Genomic DNA, 21521 nt, shown 5'->3' with positions numbered 1-21521 from the left:
GGCAGGCGGACTCTCAACCACTGTGCCACCAGGGAAGCCCCTATGCAGCCATATCTTATATGTCTTGTACCCTAGAGTAACTTGCATGTTATAGGTGTTCAGTAATATATAGTGAATAAATGAAAAGATCAGGGCATAAGGGATGTGTGCAAAAGGCTGGGGTGCAGGTAGGGGAGGCAGGTCTGCGTCTTTACCTTGGCCAGGTGGGCTGGGTATCCTGTGAGCTGAGGGGAGCACCTCCTTCCTCTTCCCCATCCTAATCCCCCACCCCGCTCACAAATCCTCACCTACACTCAGAGTGACTCTCAGGATTATTTTTCAACAAGGGAACAGGAAGGCCTGATTCATCATGACTTAGGAATGGCTTGTACGATAGGCTGGAGACCCAAACCACACATATTATACATTTCAAAATGTATTATGACATATATATATATAAAACTGAAGAACTAGCAGGTAGCTATCTTTTTGTTTCCATTCCAATTCGATCGATAGGCAATGCATGTAAGAGGAAAAATATCCCAACCGCAGAGAAATTTTCAGGCAAGTCTTAAGATAATATTATTTTTTAAAGTGATGTCAATGCTATAAAACAAAGAAAAAGGATCTGTGTGTATGCTTAACGATTTCACATTTTTGCCTTCCAGGAGACGGAGCTGTTAGATCTCAGCCTTGTCAAAGATGCCAGATGTGGGAAACACGCCAAGGCTCCCAAGGTAGGAAGTGGAGTGTAGTATGCACACCAGCTGCTGCCTTGATTATTTAGCTGTGTCCTGGTATCAATTAATTGCCCCAGTTAAAAGTTTCTCTGTTGTAGATGTTATAAAACGCAATAAAACAGCCAGTCCTTTCAGAGACCAGTATGCTCTAAACACTACCATTTTTGTTAAAAGACGGAAACAACGAGCAAATATAGAGGCAGTTGGACATGGGGCTTGCTTTATGCCCTCGAATCTTATTTTTGTTTTGGAAAAAAAAACAAACAATGCCAAAGTTACTGGGTAATTCTAAATATTCAAAACGTGCTTAAAAGTGTTTGAAAAATTCCTTGAGCCTCGTGAGCATACGTGGACTAACCTTTTAGACAGATAAACAAGACCCTTTAGCTCAAATGCTTTGCAGTTGGAATCATTCCATCCATGAAGCCAGAGAGTGTCAGATCTTTCTGCAAATGTTCCTAGTGAACACCCGCAGACTTTGGGATCAGTTATGTGGAATGTCAACTAGCTTGGGTTTGAAAAACTTACTGAAGAAATATCTAAAGCAGTGTTTGCAGTTTATTTAGTTTTGGAAGATGGTTTGAAAATGTTGAATATGGGACTTCCCTGGCTGTCCAGTGGTTAAGACTCTGTGCTTCCACTGCAGGGGGCATGGGTTCATTCCCTGGTCTGGTAACTAAGATCCCGCATGCCATGCGGTATGGCCAAAAAAAATTATTGAATAAAACATACATATATTTTAAAAATTTAGATTATCTGGTAGGGTATAGTAGCAAGATGTGTTGACTTGCCATCAAAGTGGGAAACTACTCGTTACTCTATTTAAATTTTAATACTTTAAAGACTTCTTCTGTAGCACAGAGAATATTGGCAAATAGGGAAGTACAGGTGCCATTCAGGGACTCTTGCCTCCTTCCATAATTGATATAAAACTAGCGATTTTCTATTTGAGTATCTACCTGCAACTTTTGTTTTATTCCTTAAAAAGTCAAAACACTTTCTTTGACATCAAAAATTAGCTGTTGCTGTGGAGATGCAGGAAGGGAAAAAGTCACCTACAATGATTATTCTTCAGATACCTAACAGTGCAGTAGTTGCTGGCAAATTTTGTCATAGAGCAAACAGGCAAATACTGCTTTTATTGCTGAAGGGGTTAAGATGATCTACAGGAAAATGTGGAAAATGAAAAGAGAAAAATCAGAATTATTTTCAAGAGGGTTTCTATAGGTGTTTCATGTGAAAACGGCCCATTATTTACATTCATCTCTTAGTAATACAATGATATTTCATTGGTTTGGTCTTTCGGTTTTGTATCAAGCTTATCATCATTAATGCTTTGTTGATGATTCAAAATTGTTCAATTTTCAGGGTAGAAAACAAAGTTTTTTCTTCTTCTCTCAACAACATTTCAGCCAGGTTTCATGTAAGCCTGTTATTGATAGTTCTGAGAACTATATTGATAACAGTTATGAAGTTTGTCTTTCAACGCAAGTTTATTGGCCTAACTTGAAGTTTCATTGTCAGTATTGGTTAAAGACAGTTGCCTACCCTCTATCAGACCCCCTTTGTTTCTGGACTTAGGGAATTCAAGTCAATTCTTCTGACACATGGAGACTTGCTTTCAAGCTTGACTCTTTTACTGCAGCCCACAGCCTGCTTATCAGTTAAGTGTTTCATTTATGTACGTGGTTTGATAAATGTCTGTTGAATGATGAGAAATGAACAGAACTAGGGTGTGTACTCTGCTCAGTTGATAAACCACTATTAGATTCTAAAAGGCTTCTATTGAGGACAGATTTCAACACTCAGAGTGCTCTGGCTTTTACTGTTTTTTTCCACTAAGATTTGCTTTCTCTGTGGATTATCCATGTTCTTGTTTTTTTTTTTTTTTCACTTCCTATTCCCTGCTGGGGTTCAAGCACCTCAATCTATTTTAATATTTTCAAAGCCGGATTCTGTCACATGTTACCTGTGTGAAATTCCTGTGACTTCTTCCTCGCTGGCTAAATAGTGATAATACTCATACTAATGCTACTAATAATAAATGCCTACTTCATATCATTGCTGTAAGGATTAAATAAAATAATTCATTGGCAAAGATTTAGCAGAGAAGTTCTCAAATTTAAGAGCTTGTAGAATTACCTGGAGAGCTTTCAAAAAAGGCTGATCCTTGTTGTCTACTTCCAGAGATGCTACAAGAATCTAATTAAATGTGCAATGTGGCATCAGGGTTTTGAAAAGTAAATTTGCCACAAAATTTGAACACTGCTGCCTGAACTCATCACCACTATATAGTAAGCACGCATTCAGTAGTAGCCACTGTTGTTGGTATTATCATCATTATTTTTGTATTTATTATTATTAAAATCACAATCAGATTTGCAAGAAGTCAGATTCATTTCACTCAGCTTGAAAAAGTTGATGTTATAAAGAGAGATTGGAGCAGGGGCTTGGCTGAAAGGGGCTTGGTGGATGGACAGGCAAGAAAGAAGTAGGTATTAATGCCAGTTCTAAAGTCTTTAAGTTACAAAAGAAAACCTTGGCTTGAACTGGATAAATAAAAAGATAATTTATTAAAAAATGATTGGAACGTATTGAACAATTCAGTGGAATTTCTGGGTTTAGATGAAGTCGCATTCAGCTGCTCAAAAAATTGTCACCAAAGAATAGGTGCCTCTTTCTCTCACCAAACTGGCTTCCAAGGTGCTGGAAGGGATTCCCTTTCCATCCTCAGGGTCCCCATGGTGGCCACCTCTGCACACCATCCCTGGCAGCTCCCAGCTTCCCATGTGGCAGCAGTTCTATGTGGCAGGGACCAAAAGAGAAGCTAGTTTCCTCCAGAGTATTCCAGAATGATTGCAGCATAGCCACCTCATAGAAGGAGGCATATGGACCGGAGGAGGAAAACTAAATAAGAGGGGACCATTGTGTTGGCTAGAACAGAAGCAGCAGGACAATTACAAAGTGTAAAGACACCAACCAGTATGGAGTGAGAAAAGCTTGGGAACTTAGGACAAGAAGACAATGTAATATGAAGACAGATTGAGTGGAGGACTTTCTGTGGGGGCTTATAGATCAGAGAGGAAGGCGGAACATGTGTGGAGCAGATACTATTTATCAAAACACCCAGGCACCCTGCAAATATTTATCTGTGTATTCATATTATTTTTGTTTTTCACAGCATCTCATTATATAAAAATTCACAATCTAGTTGAAGATGAACTGTTTTCTATGCCTGCTGTGATTTGAAATAACATTTATAGGACATGAAAAAGCTTCTACGTGTTGCCCCGTTAATGAATTTTAAATGTAGACTCCCAACGCAATGCATACGATTCCAGATCTGCTTTTCTGTACACAGCTTTTGTTCAAGTTACCAGTTTTGAAATTTCTCACTGGAGAGAAATTGGGAGATTTTTATCCAAAAGGAAAAATCACACTAAAAAAATCTTATCCTTTGAAATCTAAAATGTATTTATGTTTCCTTTCTTGCTCTCTCCTTTGTCTCCCCTTCCACCTTCCCTACCTTGCCATCCCCCCTCCCGCCCCCAGGTTTATGAAGCACATGTAAAGAGAAAGGTTCTGTGTTATATACATCTTGTCTATGCCATATACACATGCTCTCTGGATCTTCATTTCAACAGGATCTTTGCTTTTTAAAGAAGTGTTTATCACTGTGGTTTCTGATCTGTTAGTGGCATAGCATTAATAAAATGAATTAGGCCTAACTAGAATGAAAAATATCAGTGTCTTGTGCAGAGCAAGTTTTCTGATACTTTTTTGTGTGTGTGTGAGTGTATGTTCTAGAACACAACAAGAAGTGTATTTTTTCTATAGGCTATCCCAGAAAGTTTTCAGCAGCATTTCTGATAAAGATAGTTTCTTTATCTTCAGGATTCTTAGGAATTATTTCATCCTTAGGAATGTTGAAAAGTAGATGGGACTAAGAAAGTGGAGATGTGGTTTTGGGTGCCCACTCTGCCATTACTGAGCTTAAGTTGTTCTTTCTATCTGTGCCTCTACTTCCTCATCTATGAAATGGGTGTTGGGGGAGCACAGGATTTTAGGTGTGTAAGTCTTGTTAAGTATTGATTCCAACTTTTAAGGGCAGTTAATCAAGCCAAGGCACTCCATCTTACAGACTATAAAACATGTCCAGCAGGTTTACATGACCTAAAACTTCTTACTTTGGTCATAGCAAATCAGGTGAACTTAAGAAAAAAAGTCAGGTAACATTTGAACCAAGATAAGGTCTTATGCAAACAAAAAGAAAAGAAAAGAAGAAAGACATGTCAAATTTTTCATGTGAACTTCTTGAAAGTTCTAGGTTTGCTTTGGATTCCTGAGGGAGTAATGCCACAGTTACAGAGGCCCTCCCAGGTTTTAGTCCATGATCAGGTCTCCATATGCATGCAGCAGTATCACTGAAAAATATGTCTATGGTAGTACTTTCAACCTGTATTTTGTGCAAAGAAAACTGCTTCTTTTGCTTAACTGACAATTACCTAGTTCCTCCTATCAGTAAAAGGCAGTGTATTTCAAGTGTGTGATATTAATTTGAACACAGATACCTTGTATATATCCAGGTCACAATTAAATTCTAGGTGGTACAGGTACTCCCTACTTTTCGAAAGTTCACTTTACACCACTGCGTTTTTTTCGAAAGGCCTACATTAGTATGTGTTTTAGCTAAATGAAAGAAATCTGAAGAGGATTTTCACTTTTACAAAACATGGCGAAAAGCAGAAAAATAGCATTCAGCTTTTGTTTGCGGCGGAAGAGCGCTTATAGAGGTAAGCCTTGAGCGGGGCACCACCAAGCTCCTTTCCTGGGAACGGTACTCAGCATCAAGCCACCCCAGCTTTGTGCCGTGTCTGTGAGCATCTGTGCTTTTTCTCAGTTTATTTTGTGCCTCCCTTAGCAAGATGTGCCCTAAGGTAATTGCTTCTTCACTTTATGCCATTTCAGCTTGTGAAAACTTTTACAGGGATGCTCTTCTTTTCGATAATGGGGGAAATCTGTATATAATATCACCACAATCACTTAAGGTAGATTAGAGTAAAACTAAATTTTAAAAGCTGATCAGGTTTTGTTTTCCTAATCCTTATATAAAAATGATGGCTTTTCAATTTCATCATTGTTTTGACAAATGGACATTGAGTATCTGTTTCTGCCAGGCACTGTTCTGGGCACTAGGAAAACAGCAATGAACAAAAAAGACAAATAACTCTGTTCTCATCTAACATTCCTTTTCGGAGTAGGGAAGAGGTGGTAGTGGTAAACTGACTTTCAAAAAAAGAGAGAGAAAGAAAGAAAAAGGAAGGAAGGAAGGAAGGGAGGGAGGGGAGAAAGAAGGAAGGAAGGAAGGAGGGAGGGAGGGAGATGGAGAGGAGGAAGGAAGGAGGGAAGGAGGGAAGGAAGGAAGGAGAGAAGGAAGGAAGGAAAGAAGGAAGGAAAGAAGGAAGGAAGGGAGATGGTGGGAAGGAGGGAAGGAAATCCCTGGTTTGTTGTGTTTCCTGGTTTCCTTTGGGTGAATATTCCGAACCTGATGGGTTTCAAACCACACTCTGACATCACCGAGAGTTGGAAAGCAGTGTACACCACAGCCTTCAACCCTGTGAGCAGGCTCCCTCCAGCACCGCTCTGGGTGAGGGAAACAGATAACTGATAAGTCCCACAGAGACAAATAAAACAAGGACAGGAGACCATAGACCATGAGTGATAAAGAGGCTTCTTGTTTTATTGAGCCCTAGTGAGTAAGTTCTCTTGATAAGTTGAGATCATATAAGCAGAGACATGAATTAAGAGAAGGAGAAGCATTCCAGGCAGAGAGGGCACAGCAAGAGCAAAGGCCCTGAGGTAGGAACAAGCTTGGCATATTTGAAGACCAAATAAGAGGCCAGTGTGGCTACAGTGGAGTGCAGCAAAGAAAGGTGAAAGTCAGAGAGGTGGCTGAGGGCCACATTATTTTGGGCTTCGTAGGCCATGCTGATGATTTTGGCTTTTCCTCTGAGAGACATGGGAAAGGATCTGAATGTTCTGAGCAGAGGAGAGACAAAGATCTGACCTAGCTTTTAAAAGCATCACTGGCCACAGCCTTGAGAACAGACCACAGAGGACAAAGAAAAAAGCAGGGAGACCAAATAAATGGCTGTTGCAAATATCCTGGTCAGTGTTGATGATGAATTTTGACCAAAAGGTGTAGAAAAACACCAAAATCTGAATATGTTTTAAAGGCAGAACCACAGGATTTGTCAATGCATTGGATGGGAAGTATGGGGAAAAGAAAGGATTCAAGAACAGCTCTGAGTGCTTTGACCTGGGAAAGTGGGAGACTTGAGTTGCCATATCCTGAGATGGGAAGGAAGAAGCACATTTAAACAGAAAAATTCAGCTTGGTCTTTGGATATTTAAAGTTTGAGATGCCTATTAGACTTCTATCTGATATCATATTTGGATCTGCAAATCTGGAGGTCAGGGGAAATGGCCATGGAGTTATACATAACTTTGATTCTTTAAAGCTCAAGGCCAAGGGAGGTCTCCTAAGGAACGTAGGTGTCCAAGAAAGTTCTGATATCTAAACCCTGGGACCTCCAGCATTTAGACTTTGAGGAGATGAGGAGGAACCAATAAAAGAGACTGAGACTGGTATATTCCCCCAAAGAATGGAAAGCAGGAACCTTAAAGATACTTGTATACCCGTGTTCATAGTAACATTACTTACAATGACCAAAAGGTGAAAAAACCCAAATGTCAATCAGTAGATGAATGGATATACAAAATGTACTAGATACATAAAATGGAATATTATTCAGCCTTAAAAATGAATGAAATTTTAACACAGGCTACAACATGGGTAAACGTAGGAGAAAGTATGCTAAGTGAAATAAGCCAGACACAAAATGACAAACATTATGTGATTCCACTTATATGAGGCAGCTAGAGTAGTCAAATCCATAGAGTAGAAAGGAGAATGGTGGTTTCCGGGGCTGGGGGTAGGGGGTAGGGGAAGTTACTGTTTACTGGGGACAGAGTTTCAGTTTGAGACGATGAAAGGCTCTGCAGATAAATGGTGGTAATATTGTGCAACAACCTAAATTAATGTCACTAAACTGCATCACTTGACAACCATTAAAATGATAAATTTTATGGTATATATATTTTGCCACAATAAAAAAAAAGAGAGAGAGAGAGAGAGAGAGACTGAGAAGGAACAGCCAGTGAGGAGGGAGGAGAATCAGAAGAGAGCATATCTTGGACACCTAAAAAAGTATTTCAAGAAGGAGGGAGTTGTCATTTGGCTAAAATGGTGGAATTTCCTTCTAGTCCTTTTTTTTTTTTCACTTTTACATACTTGTAACTTTATTGAGATACCATTTTATATATGCTTTAAATGTTTTCCCCATATCAATAGCATCAAATAGGTTATTTATTTAAGGGCTGTCAAATCTTCAATAGCTCATCACAGAATCTGGATGCCAATATGTAAATCTCATAATGAGCTGTTATTTGGATGTTATACAACAGTGGTTTCAATGAATCATCCATGAGTACTGGAATTGTGCTTTATTTACTGTCCCCCTTTGCTGATTATAAGCTATTTGCCTGACTTTGAACAGATTTCACCATTGTGTGAAGCCGCAGTCATAAAATTTGGTGTAGATATTTGAGGTTTACTAAAGAATAAGAAAACCCTTTATACAACAAAGTAAAGGTTTCTCTCTCTTTCCACTCATTTGCTGAGGAGATTTACCTTCAGCCCATAATCTTGGTTCCAACTGTTTCTTAATTTACCTGACATGGTGCAATAGCTGATTTGGGGGTGTGGGGTGTGCATTTGTTGGGGTCATTTTGTTTACATAAATGTTTATTTACATCTTTACAAAATGGAGAAAAATAGGGCTACAAATCCACAGAATTATCAATGTATGTGTAATGGTTTTGACAACTATTCACATTTATCTCCAGATGTAAATTATATGGCATAGTTCCTTTTTCATGTTCATTAAATTCCATAGATGTCAGTGGTTTCCTTGGAAACGAAAACCTTTATATAACTAGTTGGAGATTTGGTAGCAGAAATATCAGGATGCTGAGGGGGGTAAGGAATGGTTCCCTTAGTAGATCTTTGCATTTAAAACTCTTCTGTCTTTTCCACCTGCCCCTCAACCTCATGGCTGTTCAATAGTGAACGAGAGAAGATTTTTAAAGCTACCATTAAAGTATAGAATATCTTCTCTAACGGTTAAAAACTTTTAACTTTTTTATAAGCAATCACAGCTAAGCTAAGTCTTGTCTGGGATGTTGATATAAATTCCCAAATTTGAGAAGGCGTTGGATTGTCTCTTATCAACAATTAAATCTGAGCATTTGAGTGATGCCGCCATTACTCAGTATATATATATATATGTGTCCATCTGTAAAATATGGTGAACTAAACATGTGTATGACTGAATAAAGATTCCATTTTGCTTTTAATAATAGCAAGCATCTGTCTTAGTATCTACTGCCACAGAGTTCAAAAGGCCCCTGAAGAGTTGTTGTGGAAGGGGAAGGGAGAGGCCACAGTTCTGGCAAAGGTTAATAGTAGGTGAAAGACATGGCAGCTAAGAGCATTCTCACGATGGCCAGAGTGGACCCCTTGTTGAAGACAGGATTAGTTCCATGCGGTAACTAAACCTCAGGTCTTTTCAGAAGGTTCTGACTCATTCTATCACTGCTTCTATCTGGTGTAATTTCAATCTAAATCCAATCTGTTTTACATACAATGGTACAGAGTTGCATTTTGGAAACATTTCTCAATTTTAATTCTTTGGAATGAAATAATACGCCACCTTGTGGATATACTTGATATTAATTTCTTAAGTTAATTCAAAATAGTGAACTGCTCTCTAAGCCAGGGTTTTCAAACTTTGGTTCTAATATAGAGATATGAGAGGCACCCGAGGAGTTTTTAAAATCTCGATGTCCAGGCCACATCCATATCAATTAAATCAAATGTCTGATGTGGGGCTTAAGCATCGCTTTTTTCTTTAAAGCTCCCCAGCGATTCCTGTGTTTAACCAAGTCTGAGAACCTTGCTCTCAGTAAAAAGAGTGTCAGCTTAAATGGATGTTTCTCTTTTTAAAATAAGGACTCCATGCAGTAAGGCACTGAGAACTTTCCTACAATATTCTCTTGTCAAAAGGACTACTTTTCAGTCTAGTCTTCCTTCAACTTGCCCAGCTATACTTAATATAATAAGTGTGCCATAGTACTTGTATGAGAGTTTTCCAGCTGCCATAACAAAGTACCAAAGACAGGGTGACTTAAACAACAGAGATTTATATTCTCATCATTCTGGAGGTTTGAAGTCTGAGATCAGGTGTTGGCAGGCTTGGTTTCTTCTGAAGCCTCTCTCCTTGGCTTGTAGATGGCTGTCTTTTCCCTTTGTCTTCACATGGTCCTCCCTGTATACCTATCTGTGTCCTGGTTTCCTCTTCTTATAAGGACCCCAGTCATATTGGACTAGGGTCCACCCTGATTACCTCATTTTAATATAATTAACTCTTTAAAGACTTTATCATCAGATATAATCACACTCTGGCAGGGGTGGTTAGGGATTCAACATATGAATATAGGTGGGGGGAGCACAACTCAGCCCATAACAGTATTTTCTCACTACATTACAAAGGATTATTTCATAATTGATCTAATATAAATAAGTAGAATTTTTTTCTTTATAATCAATAGTCAAAGTGGATATAAATGTGTAGCTGGAATCATTTCAGAAATAGATATTATTTATTGCTTTTACAGAGGACCTTTATTGCAGCTTATGATTTTTTTTGTTTCATCAGCACATTCATACCCATTCTTTTATAACCCAGACCCCCAGTAAGTGTCTTTGCACATCTAAGTGCCTAATATAGTGTAGTCATTATGTGTACAAGCTTTTGGGTCAGATGCCCAAGGCTCAAAGCCAATTACTAGCTATATAACCCAGGAGGTTATTCCATATCTCTGAGATTTAGTTGCCCCATTTGAATTATGGAAATAATCTCTATGTTTATCTTATCTGGTTACTGTAAGGACTCAGCGTTACAATGCATGTAAAGCCCTTAACACAACTCTCATGTCTATTGTATGTGTTAAATACCTTTTAGCTATCATCCTTAATGACTTTTAGTAAGTAAATAAAATGTATAACTGATGCTCATGTGATGTACTGTAGTAGGCAAAAGCAAATTAGAGTTGCATAATTTACCTATTTACAGTAGAACTCAGGTACTGCTATGGGTTACTCCACATGAGAGATTTATACTTTTGTAGCTTTACTTAAACCTGCCTGTGAAAATCTATTTTTATATATTAACTGTAGAAAACTCAAAACACATTTATCTTTGTAGCCAAACCACTGTCCACAGTGAACTATCACAGCAACCCATTGTACTAAGGTTTACAGTTCTTATTCAGAAAACTGCCTAGATTTGTAAAGAGTTAAATAGATTTTCCCAAAAATCAGAATAATTTTAGAACAATTTGCTTTCAGTTAAGAACATGTTGGTAACTTTTTCTGCGCAATGAAACCGTTGAAGTAAAATTGGAAACACTGTTTGGAAATGGAAGACCAAACTTAGGGTCAGAGAGACCCAAATTCAAATCCCAGTGCACATATTAACTGAGGGATCCCAAGAAGGTTTCTTAGCTTCTCTGTGGGAATAATACCCATTAGATAGGGTTGTCTGGTAAGTTGGAATATAGTTGGTAACAAGACAAGCGTCCTAATATCGGACACACTTTAGGAGCTCACTCCTTGTGACTTAACTGCCTACCTGCCTTGGGTTCAATGTTGGTTTATTCTTCTTAGCACTCAGTGAGTCTGATGGGTAATTAAGCATATATATTACTTGAGCTACCTTCTTGTTGGAGATTGGGTTCTAAAGTATTTTTCATGTAATTTGACACGTGTCCAACAGGGAAAAAAACTGGATTGTGATTTGACTCATTATATAAGAGAAGAAAAAGTTGGGGGAGTAAAAGGAATGTTTATGACTATCATGGAGTCATTATGAGAATTAAATGATGCATATACCTGAAATGGCTTCACCAGCCACAGTGTGCTATATAGTAATATTAATTTGTGAGCAGCTTGGTAGAATGGAAGGAATTTAAGAATATGTACTAGGTCTTACTATATAGCACAGAGAACTATATTCAAAATCCTATGATAAACCATAATGGAAAAGAATATGAAAAAAGAATGTATATAACTAAATCACTTTGCTATTCAATTAACACAACATTGTAATCAACTATACTTCAATAAAAAATAAATAAAAAAGAATATGTACTAGAAATTCATTTTTATCATCCTTCAATGGAAAATGGCTGAAAATTCCTGAATTCCTTCTATTTACCACAAAAGCATAAAATCCCAGATTGCAGTCTTGGAATGTGATACCTAACACACAGTAAGGTATTTTCATGGATGAAAGAATACCTTCACCGCAGTTTTTCTCGTTCCTTGATGTGAACACAATTAACATTCTTAGCTGTCTAAAATGTGAAATTTCAAGTGCCTGAAGAAATAGCCTTGATTTTATGTAAAGAGTGACATTTAAAAGACAAAATAATGTAGTGAAATATTTGCTACTTCATAGATCTTCGTTAAGGGCAGAAATAAAGTTTTCTAAGGCTACTGAACTTAACATCCATAGAGATTTATAGGAGATGGAATAGCCTAACTAATTAAGCAGAATATGTGTTGTTTGCCTGTGAAACAGGATCATTGGTTCTAACAGGTCAGAAAATTCACATTTCAGTCTAACACACCAATATATTTTCTCCGTGCCATCCAGATGTTTCTTGATACTGTAATTTGTGTTCGAGCTTTACCGATTTCAGGAAAGACCAGTGGAGCTGGAAGAAGAGCTTGTTGGTCACTATTGGCTGTGAATGGATGTAATGTGAAGATGATTCACTTTATTTTCTCTTAGGGACAGAGAAAACTTTTAAAAAAATAATGAACTCAGTATTTCTCTAAGTGAGTTCCTTGGAATACTAACAGTTGTTATGAGATAGAAGTGTCAGATAAGTTTTGTAGATGTTGTTTCTTTACTACAGGACTTCTCAGAGCCTATGATGTGTTAGACATGGATCGGGGCCATTTTCCTTTTTTTTGGACAACAAGCCCCTTTGTCAAGCATATCTCATAGAACTACTGTTCTGCTGAATTAGCTTTGGTGAATGTTTCTATAGTCAGTTCTTATGAAGTTAATCATACTCCATATTGGGACTGGAACACCAGTTTAACAGTGGTGTTTGTTCCTACAATAATGCAGATACCTAATTAGAGATGTTTAAAAACCAAATTCTTGAGTGATCTAAACCATATTTTTACCTTTCTTTAGGTAAAAATCCCTTGATGATACACAATTGAATTTTATCTTGTATTATATCGTGTATTGCTTGTAATTTTAAACTTTATTAGCATTATCCCACTTTTTTTTTTTTAACATAGACCTTGGTTTATGACAGAGGGTCATCAGCATTGTCAATACCTCATTTAAAACACAAGAGTTTAATTTATTTCCACAGTATCTGGGATGTAGTTTGGCATTTAGGCCAGCTTAATGCATGGTGCAATGCTAGGGTGGGATTCCAGGTCTACTGATAATTCTGGAGATCAGTTTCCTACAGCTTTACATCTTATCATTTGTTTAAAACTGATAACACTTAGATTTTTGGAAAGATCTGAAGTCAAGATAAAGCTTGAATTGAGGTTAAATTAAAAGTAAGTAAGAGTTAGGCTTCCCTGGTGGCGCAGTGGTTAAGAATCTGCCTGCTAATGCAGGGGACACAGGTTCGAGCCCTGGTCCGGGAAGATACCACATGCCTCAGAGCAACTAAGCCCGTGCGCCACAACTACTGAGCCTGCGCTCTAGAGCTCATGTGCCACAACTACTGAGCCTGCGTGCCACAACTACTGAAGCCTGTGTGCCTAGAGCCCATGCTCCACAACAAGAGAAGCCACTGCAATGAGAAGCCCGCGCACTGCAACGAAGAGTAGCCCCTGCTCGCCGAACTGTTGCACACAGCAATGAAGACCCAACGCAGCCCCCCCCCCAAAAAAAAGTAAGTAAGAGTTACTTGGGGAGCAATAATTTTTAAAACCATTGCTTCTTCCTGGTTCCCTTATGTGTGTGTGTGTAGTTGGGAGCAGGGGGAGGCAGTGCTGATTCGCTGATCACATGAATTGACTTTAATGCTCTGAAAATGAGGCTTTAACTCTGTAACCTCGTGTTAAAGGGACAGCAGTCGTTCAGAGCCCCAACCAGTGTTATCTTTGTGGCCACAGTCAGTCATCAGTTTCTTCATATCTTGATTTCCTTATTCATAAAATGAAGTTCATAATACTATTTCTCAGCGTTGTTGTGAGGATGAAAGGCCATAATATATGTTTCATAGTCAGGGCACTGTAACTGTAGCTATCGTTATCCCAAAAACTAAAGGCCATTGGCACATACGTTTAATAGACTTGAACTCAGGGTCATTATTTGACAAATTAGACTCTTTGCTTGATCAGCTATAGTTTCAATTTTTTCCTTTAGATACTTACATTTGCCATCTATATTATGCAGTCTTTTCACTTTCTGGCAGTTTTCAATTTTAATCATATCTTGAACAACATTTAAAAAAAGAACTTTGCTCATTATTCATATTTCAAATATTTAATTTTTAAATCGAACATTTCCTTACAAGAAGTTTCCAGGATTTGTAATATCTGGTCAAAAATTGCCAAGCATAGCTTTTCTTTTTACAAATATTAATTAACAATTAAATTTCATTGTTTTTAGTTGAAATTAAGTATGTCCTTTTGTATCTGTGCATGAATTACATTTGCTTTCATCCTTAGAGTACCTTAGTGTGAATTTAATAAAGAAGTTTCATGGGTTGGGACATACACAAAGATCTGAGAAATTAACTATTGACTTGATTATTTTTGCCATAGGTAAACCCCTACTGTCTAAAATAGGAATTAATGAGCGAGATTTATTTATTGTTGTTGGGTACTCTGAAAACATGCTTCTATATTAAGTTCCACCCATGCAGTTTTATTTAAAGATTAAATAATTTAGAAGGCATTGTCTACATATTTTTACTTACAAATATGGATACCAGATGAAAATCTAAATAAAATTAAGATCTCATGTTAGTTTTGTCTCACACATATGCTTAAGTATGTTGAATAGCTGAAAACTGAAAATCTACTTCTTCATTTACACATTTTTAAAGTCAATAATGCTTTCAAATAAATTATCAACATACAATATTGAAAAAGAAAAGCTCTTAGAACATCAGAAATTAAAAGACGATTGAATGAGGTATTTCATGAGTTAGTGGTTGATAGAAATTTTGGAAAGTGTGTTAAAGAATAAATTGTGTCACTAATAGCAGACTAGACTGGATATCTAATTTTGTGGCTACCTGCTCAAAATTTCATGGTTCCTGTTGATAATTCTTAGTCAAATAATTTATTTGAAGGATACTGTAGAGCATTTGAAATACTGTAGAGGTATGACTAGAGACCTTATTTTTTTCCATGAAAAAAAAGAAAAGTAAATTATTATTCCAGTGCAAAAATTACAAAAAGTCATATAGATTGATTCTCTGCTCTGTAAATATTTTCCCCAGATACTTGTTTGCTACATTACTCTAAATTCTTTAAGTAAATTCTTACAAATGTTCTAAGAACCAAGAAATTCATCAAGCTTCTTTTAATCACATTTTAAAATGTTCTGCTTTTTAATTTACCAATATTCATGCCCAATTTAAGATTATGAATTGAGAAACTATAAAGTTACAAGAGAAAAATAATATATTGTGCTAAAGGAGACCTTGCCTTTGTAAGTTGAGCTAGTTTCTCTGTCAACAAGATGTTACATGATAAATCATGTATCAAAAACCATATAGTTTTGGAGGCGGTGAGAAGCAGGAAATTCAGGGCTGTCATCTGACTTCAGTTGATGGTATCTTTGCCATAATGAATAAGGTGTGGCCTCGTTAACTCAAGGGCAGAAATTCAGGCTGTGGTGAATCCAAGTCCATTCACAATATTTCCTTTAATCATAACAAAACATATTGCTTTAATCGCATTTGTTGGTATTAGTTGCATGTGGCAAAAATTTCATGCACTATTAACTCTTTTTTTTTTCATGCACTATTAATTCTAACTCTACATTGGAACACTAGAATTATGCCGCCTTGGCTCTAAATAAATCCTCTTGGCTCTGACTGAGAAGAGAAAACCAATTATTTTAGGGGCCAGCCCTGAATTATTGCCTTAATACAGGCTCAGTCACCAATAAAGGGAGCTTGCATAAAGAATAGTTTAAGAACAAGTTGGAGGGGCTTCCCCGGTGGCGCACAGTGGTTAAGAATCCGCCTGCGAATGCAGGGGACACAGGTTGGAGCCCGGATCTGGGAAGATCCCACATGCCGCGGAGCAACTAAGCCCAGGCGCCACAACTCCTGAAGCCCACGGGCCTACAGCCCGTGCTCCACAACAAGAGAAGCCACCGCAAAGAGAAGCCCAGGTACCGCCCCCGCTCTCCACAACTAGAGAAAAGCCCACGTGCAGCAACGAAGACCCAACGCAGCCAAAAAAATTAAATAAATAAAATTTTAAAAAATTACAAAAAAAAAGAACAAGTTGGAGAAAGTGATGGAAAAGGATTCTGTCCTCAATTTTGGCAACATTGAAGCTATTACAAAAAATTCCTTTGAAAAAATACTTAAATTGCCTTAAAGCTTGAATAATTCCAAATATGCAAAAGAAAAACCGGGTCATGTGTTTTTCTTCCAGAAGATCACACTGTGTTCATCTATTCATTTGCATAAATGACATAGTAAAGTTCTTTTATTTAACATAACAGCTTAAGTACAGCCATGGTGCTAAATATCTTTTCATATTTATCGCTTCTATGGCTGAATAATAATCCATTGAAATCATGTGAATATTTACCATCAATTTACTATTGAATAGTTACACAATTTCCATTTTATTTTTATTATAAGTAACTTTGAAGCAAACATCTGTCATTTTGCATTTTTCTTCTCAGTTGTTATTTTCTTAAATTGTAGTCCTAGCAATGGAATTACTTGTTCAAATGCATCTGATTTAACGCATTATCATAGGGTTCTTCCTCATTTTCTCTCCTTAGGGCACCCTGTGGGGTGACCATGCACTCCCTGGTGTACAGCCAAGGAGGGAACTCCATATTGGTCCTGGGGATCTTTTTCATTCTTTTATATGGCGGTATATTATTCCTCCGCATAGTGTACTGTAGTTTATTCAGTCTTTTGTGGATGAACATTTAGGTTGTTTCCAATATTTTACTGTGCGTATGAGGGTGCAATTTAAAAAACAAAACAAAACAGAAAACAGCTCTATGTATGTCTTGTCATACATATGCAGAGGTTCAGTTTCAGGGTAAATTCCTAGGATTGGTTATTTTGCTAACTTCTCCTTCATAGGATTTTTGCTTTGTTTCGTTTTGTTTTTATCATTTTCTATTCCCCCTGCAATGTATAAGATGATCTTTGCCCCCTCACCCCCAGCCTTAACACAAAGTATACTGTCAAGTTTTAGATTTGTGTCAGTTTGGTAAGACATGCTATTAGTATAGTTTTAACTTGCATTTCTCTTACTATGCTTGAAATTAAGCATCTTTTCATGTGTTTAAGAGCCACATGTATTTTTACTATGAACTTCTGTTCATATATTTTGCATTTTTCTACCTGGTCTTTCAGGCTCCTTAATTTTTTTTTACAGCTCTTTAGGAGAATTATCTCTTTATCTATCATAGAGCTGCAAAAATGTTTTCCTGGTTTGTCTTTTGAATTTGCTTATGGTGCTTTTTGCCATGTAAGTTTTTGTTTGTATTTTTATGTAGTCAACTTGTTGATTATTGCTTTTGGATTTTGAGTCACAGAAAGTCTTTTTCCATATCTAGTTTATGAAGAAATTCACCCATAGTTTTTTCCTAGTATGGTTTCATGTTTTTACATTTCAGTCTTGGATAATCTAGAAGTTTTTTATGTTGTATGTTGTGAGGTATGGATCCAATTTTATCTTTTTCTAACTTGATATCCTTTTATTACAACACTTTTTTTTTAAACATCTTTATTGGAGTATAATTGCTTACAATGGTGTGTTAGTTTCTGCTTTATAACAAAGTGAATCAGTTATACATATATATATGTTCCCATATCTCTTCCCTCTTGCGTCTCCCTCCCTCCCACCCTCCCTATCCCACCCCTCCAGGCGGTCACAAAGCACCAAGCTGATCTCCCTGTGCTATGCGGCTGCTTCCCACTAGCTATCTACCTTACGTTTGGTAGTGTATATATGTCCATGCCTCTCTCTTGCTTTGTCACAGCTTACCCTTCCCGCTCCCCATATCCTCAAGTCCATTCTCTAGTAGGTCTGTATCTTTATTCCTGTCTTACCCCTAGGTTCTTCATGACATTTTTTTTTCTTAAGTTCCATATATATGTGTTAGCATAAGGTATTTGTCTTTCTCTTTCTGACTTACTTCACTCTGTATGACAGACTCTAGATCTATCCACCTCATTACAAATAGCTCAATTTCGTTTCTTTTTATGGCTGAGTAATATTCCATTGTATATACGTGCCACATCTTCTTTATCCATTCATCTGATGATGGACACTTAGGTTGTTTCCATCTCTGGGCTATTGTATATAGAGCTGCAATGAACATTTTGGTACATGACTCTTTTTGAATTATGGTTTTCTCAGGGTATATGCCCAGTAGTGGGATTGCTGGGTCATATGGTAGTTCTATTTGTAGTTTTTTAAGGAACCTCCATGCTGTTCTCCATAGTGGCTATAACAACACTATTTTTTTAAGACCTTCATTTGTCCTAATCTGGTGTTGAGGTGTTTCAATATAATTTAAAAATCGAATTGTATCTTTCTGCAACTTGCTATACACTTGTGCCTAGACCGTTTATTATGAAGTCCATTTTTGACACAATTTATTTAGCAGTCTAACTTTTGTCCTAGTGAGTTGAGATACTACTCTTTTCATATATAGTATTTCCACATGCAACTGAGCCTATTTCTGGACTATATTCTATTTCACTGTTAAGTCTGACTATTAATATATACTGTAGTACTTTAAATTCAGATTCTGCAAGGGAAAGGTGGATTCTTAGTCCAGAATAACAACAAAAAATAGGAAGTTATAATTTTTTATCAACCCATATGTCTGCTGAATTTTGCTTTCAATACTATTCTCTCCTTTACTCTTAATCCCTCATGGAAAAATTATTTTTCTCTAAGGCAATTTTTGTTTGTTTCATATATTTTATGTAGCTATGGCATGCCTTTGCTAATTTTAAAAAAAATAATTTTTTTAATTTTATTTTTTAAAATCCTTAGAAAACAAAAACAAAATCATTATCAGTTAAGCAATTGACATTGATATCTTGTAAATTTAACCACGAGGTCCAGGAAATAAAAACAAGAGAACATGTGTGCTTATTCTATCTGTTTTACCAATCTGACTTTTAGAAATCTATGCCATCGTTGGTTGTCTGTTCTATAATTTCTGAGCACGTTTTACGTAAAAATAACTCCTGTGCATTATTCATGTTGACAGGCCCTTTAAATAGCCATACAAAACATGGGAGCAGATTAATGCTGCATCTGCCCTGTGCTTTTTAAGTCTATCAATTTTATGGGATAGAAATCTTACATAATGTCAGAAGTTTTTTACATTCTCCATTGCTTGTGGTGGCATAGTGAAGTACCCGAGCTGCATTATGTGGGTGAAAATGTCACATTTTCTGATTGGATTTTTATCTAAGGAAGGTGAGAGCTGTCAGTTTCACTTCGTAACTGTTAGAACCATGTTCCAGGTTGACTAAGTTTTCTTGTAAAAGAATGTCAGGAATAACAAATGTCTGTGACCTGTCTATTTGAGTCAGAATTTTTCTTGACAGTGATTACCATTCTTACCGTTTATAACCTTTGAGATGTGAAAATTCAAATGATATTAGCCATTTGGGTAGCAGTGCAATTGGTCTGGTTTAATGTACTTAAATTGTTTTTATTTTTGGAAAAAAGTAATTCATGCATCTACTAAAAAGGTAAATTCCAACAGTGTTAAAGGTTATCATTAAAAAGTATACACTCTACCCTCATTTCTTCTGTTCCCTTCCCAGAAACAACAATTCATAGTTATTTCCTTTTTTTATTTCCCAGGAAATCTATGCATTTACCAGCCCAATTAAAAAAATTACATTCTATATAAATGATGGCATACCATCAAATGTTATTTAAATGCAACAATGTGTCTCAGAAATTAAACCATATTATTACACATATATCTACTTCATTCTTTTTTTAGAAGGTATATTTTATTTTATAGGTGCATCAACATTTATTTGAGTCATCTCTTAATAGGTATTTTGTTATTTCCACTCTTTTGCTGCTTCAAAAATGCTTCAATATAGATTTATTAAATATATTTTGGGATGTAATATGGGTACATTTGAATTTCCTACAAGTGAAATTCCTGCATCCACATGCATTTTAAATTTTGAAGTATGTTACCATATTGCTCTACAAAGAAATTGGATCTATTTACGCTTCCATCAATAGCATTCAAAATTACCTATTTGTTCACATTCTTACCAGCATGGTGTTTCATTAACCATTTTTTGATTTTTGTAAATATGGTAGATGAAACATCGGTAGCTCTTTATTCTTTAAATTTGTATTTCTCCCATTATGAGTGAAGAAGAACCTTTTTCTCCTGTGCAATATATTTATATTGTTTCATATAAACTTTGCCCATTTTCCAATGGATTGTTGTACTTATTGCTTTATAAGATATTTTGATATATTAAGAGCTGTCTGTCATGTGTTATCTCCAAGTTTTTAATTTGACTTTGTGGAATTTTCGCTTTCCAGATATTTTTGGTCATCAGATTTATTAATCCTTTTCTTTATGAGTTTTCAATTTGGAGTGCTACTTATAAAAGTTATCCATTCTAAAATAATAAAGATAATTTTGTGATTTCTTCCGATGTTTTTATGTTTTAATTTTTATGATTGTGTCTTTACACCATCTGGACCTTATTTTATGACGGTGACAAAGGGATCTTCACTAGTCAGGATAGGTTAGTGTAGTCCCTAATAACAAACAACTTCTCAATGTCAGTGGAAAAACACATCAAAATTTCTCTCCTCCTCTGTTTGCTGAAGGTCTGAAACACATTCCAAGCTACCCTCAGCAATGTAGGCTGTTTCTATTTTGAGCTCTGCCATCTCAACAAGAGGACTTTGCTTTTGCTGGGTAAGTAGAAGAGAAGCAGCTGGAGAATCAAGAGAGACTTTTCAGTGGGTCAGCCCAGAATTGACACCTGTCCCTCTGCTCACATTTCATTGACCAGATCTAGTCACATGGTCCAGCTCAATTGCATGTGGGCTGGGAAATGTAGTCTCCAATATGCCCAGGGAAGAAAGGAAAACTAAATAATAGTGAACTGATAATGTCTACTACAATACCAATTTTATTGAACTCTGCATGACTGCCCTGCCCCATTGTCCAACATTAATTATTGCATAATCTATTTCTTTTTCTCACTGATTTGAAATGCTATCCTGATTATATACTGAAAACCTCTCTATATTTCCATTCTTCCCTCTGGTATCATTGACCTTTCTATATATTTTAGACTAGTAATAAAGTGTTTTAATTATTATAGCTTTATAATATATTATTATTT

General features: G+C 36.6%; 1 protein-coding gene across 8 annotated transcripts in view; it reads left to right on the top strand.

Moving 5' to 3' along the window:
• PLCB1 (phospholipase C beta 1) overlaps window positions 1-21521 on the top strand; it is a 680890-nt gene that overhangs the window by 232025 nt on the left and 427344 nt on the right. For all 8 annotated transcript variants that reach the window (XR_012326222.1, XM_073792678.1, XM_073792679.1 and 5 more), the window contains exon 3: window positions 648-716. Coding sequence is in view for 7 of the 8 variants with exons in the window: in XM_073792678.1 (XP_073648779.1) it covers window positions 648-716 (69 nt within the window). In the remaining variant the exon portion in view is untranslated. The remainder of the gene's footprint in view (window positions 1-647; window positions 717-21521) is intronic.

The sequence above is a fragment of the Tursiops truncatus genome, chromosome 15, assembly GCF_011762595.2.
Source record: "Tursiops truncatus isolate mTurTru1 chromosome 15, mTurTru1.mat.Y, whole genome shotgun sequence".
In the NCBI taxonomy this organism is placed as follows: Eukaryota; Metazoa; Chordata; class Mammalia; order Artiodactyla; family Delphinidae; genus Tursiops; species Tursiops truncatus.
The sequence above is the reverse complement of the archived record's forward strand: the minus strand, read 5'-3'. Positions and strand labels throughout refer to the sequence as shown.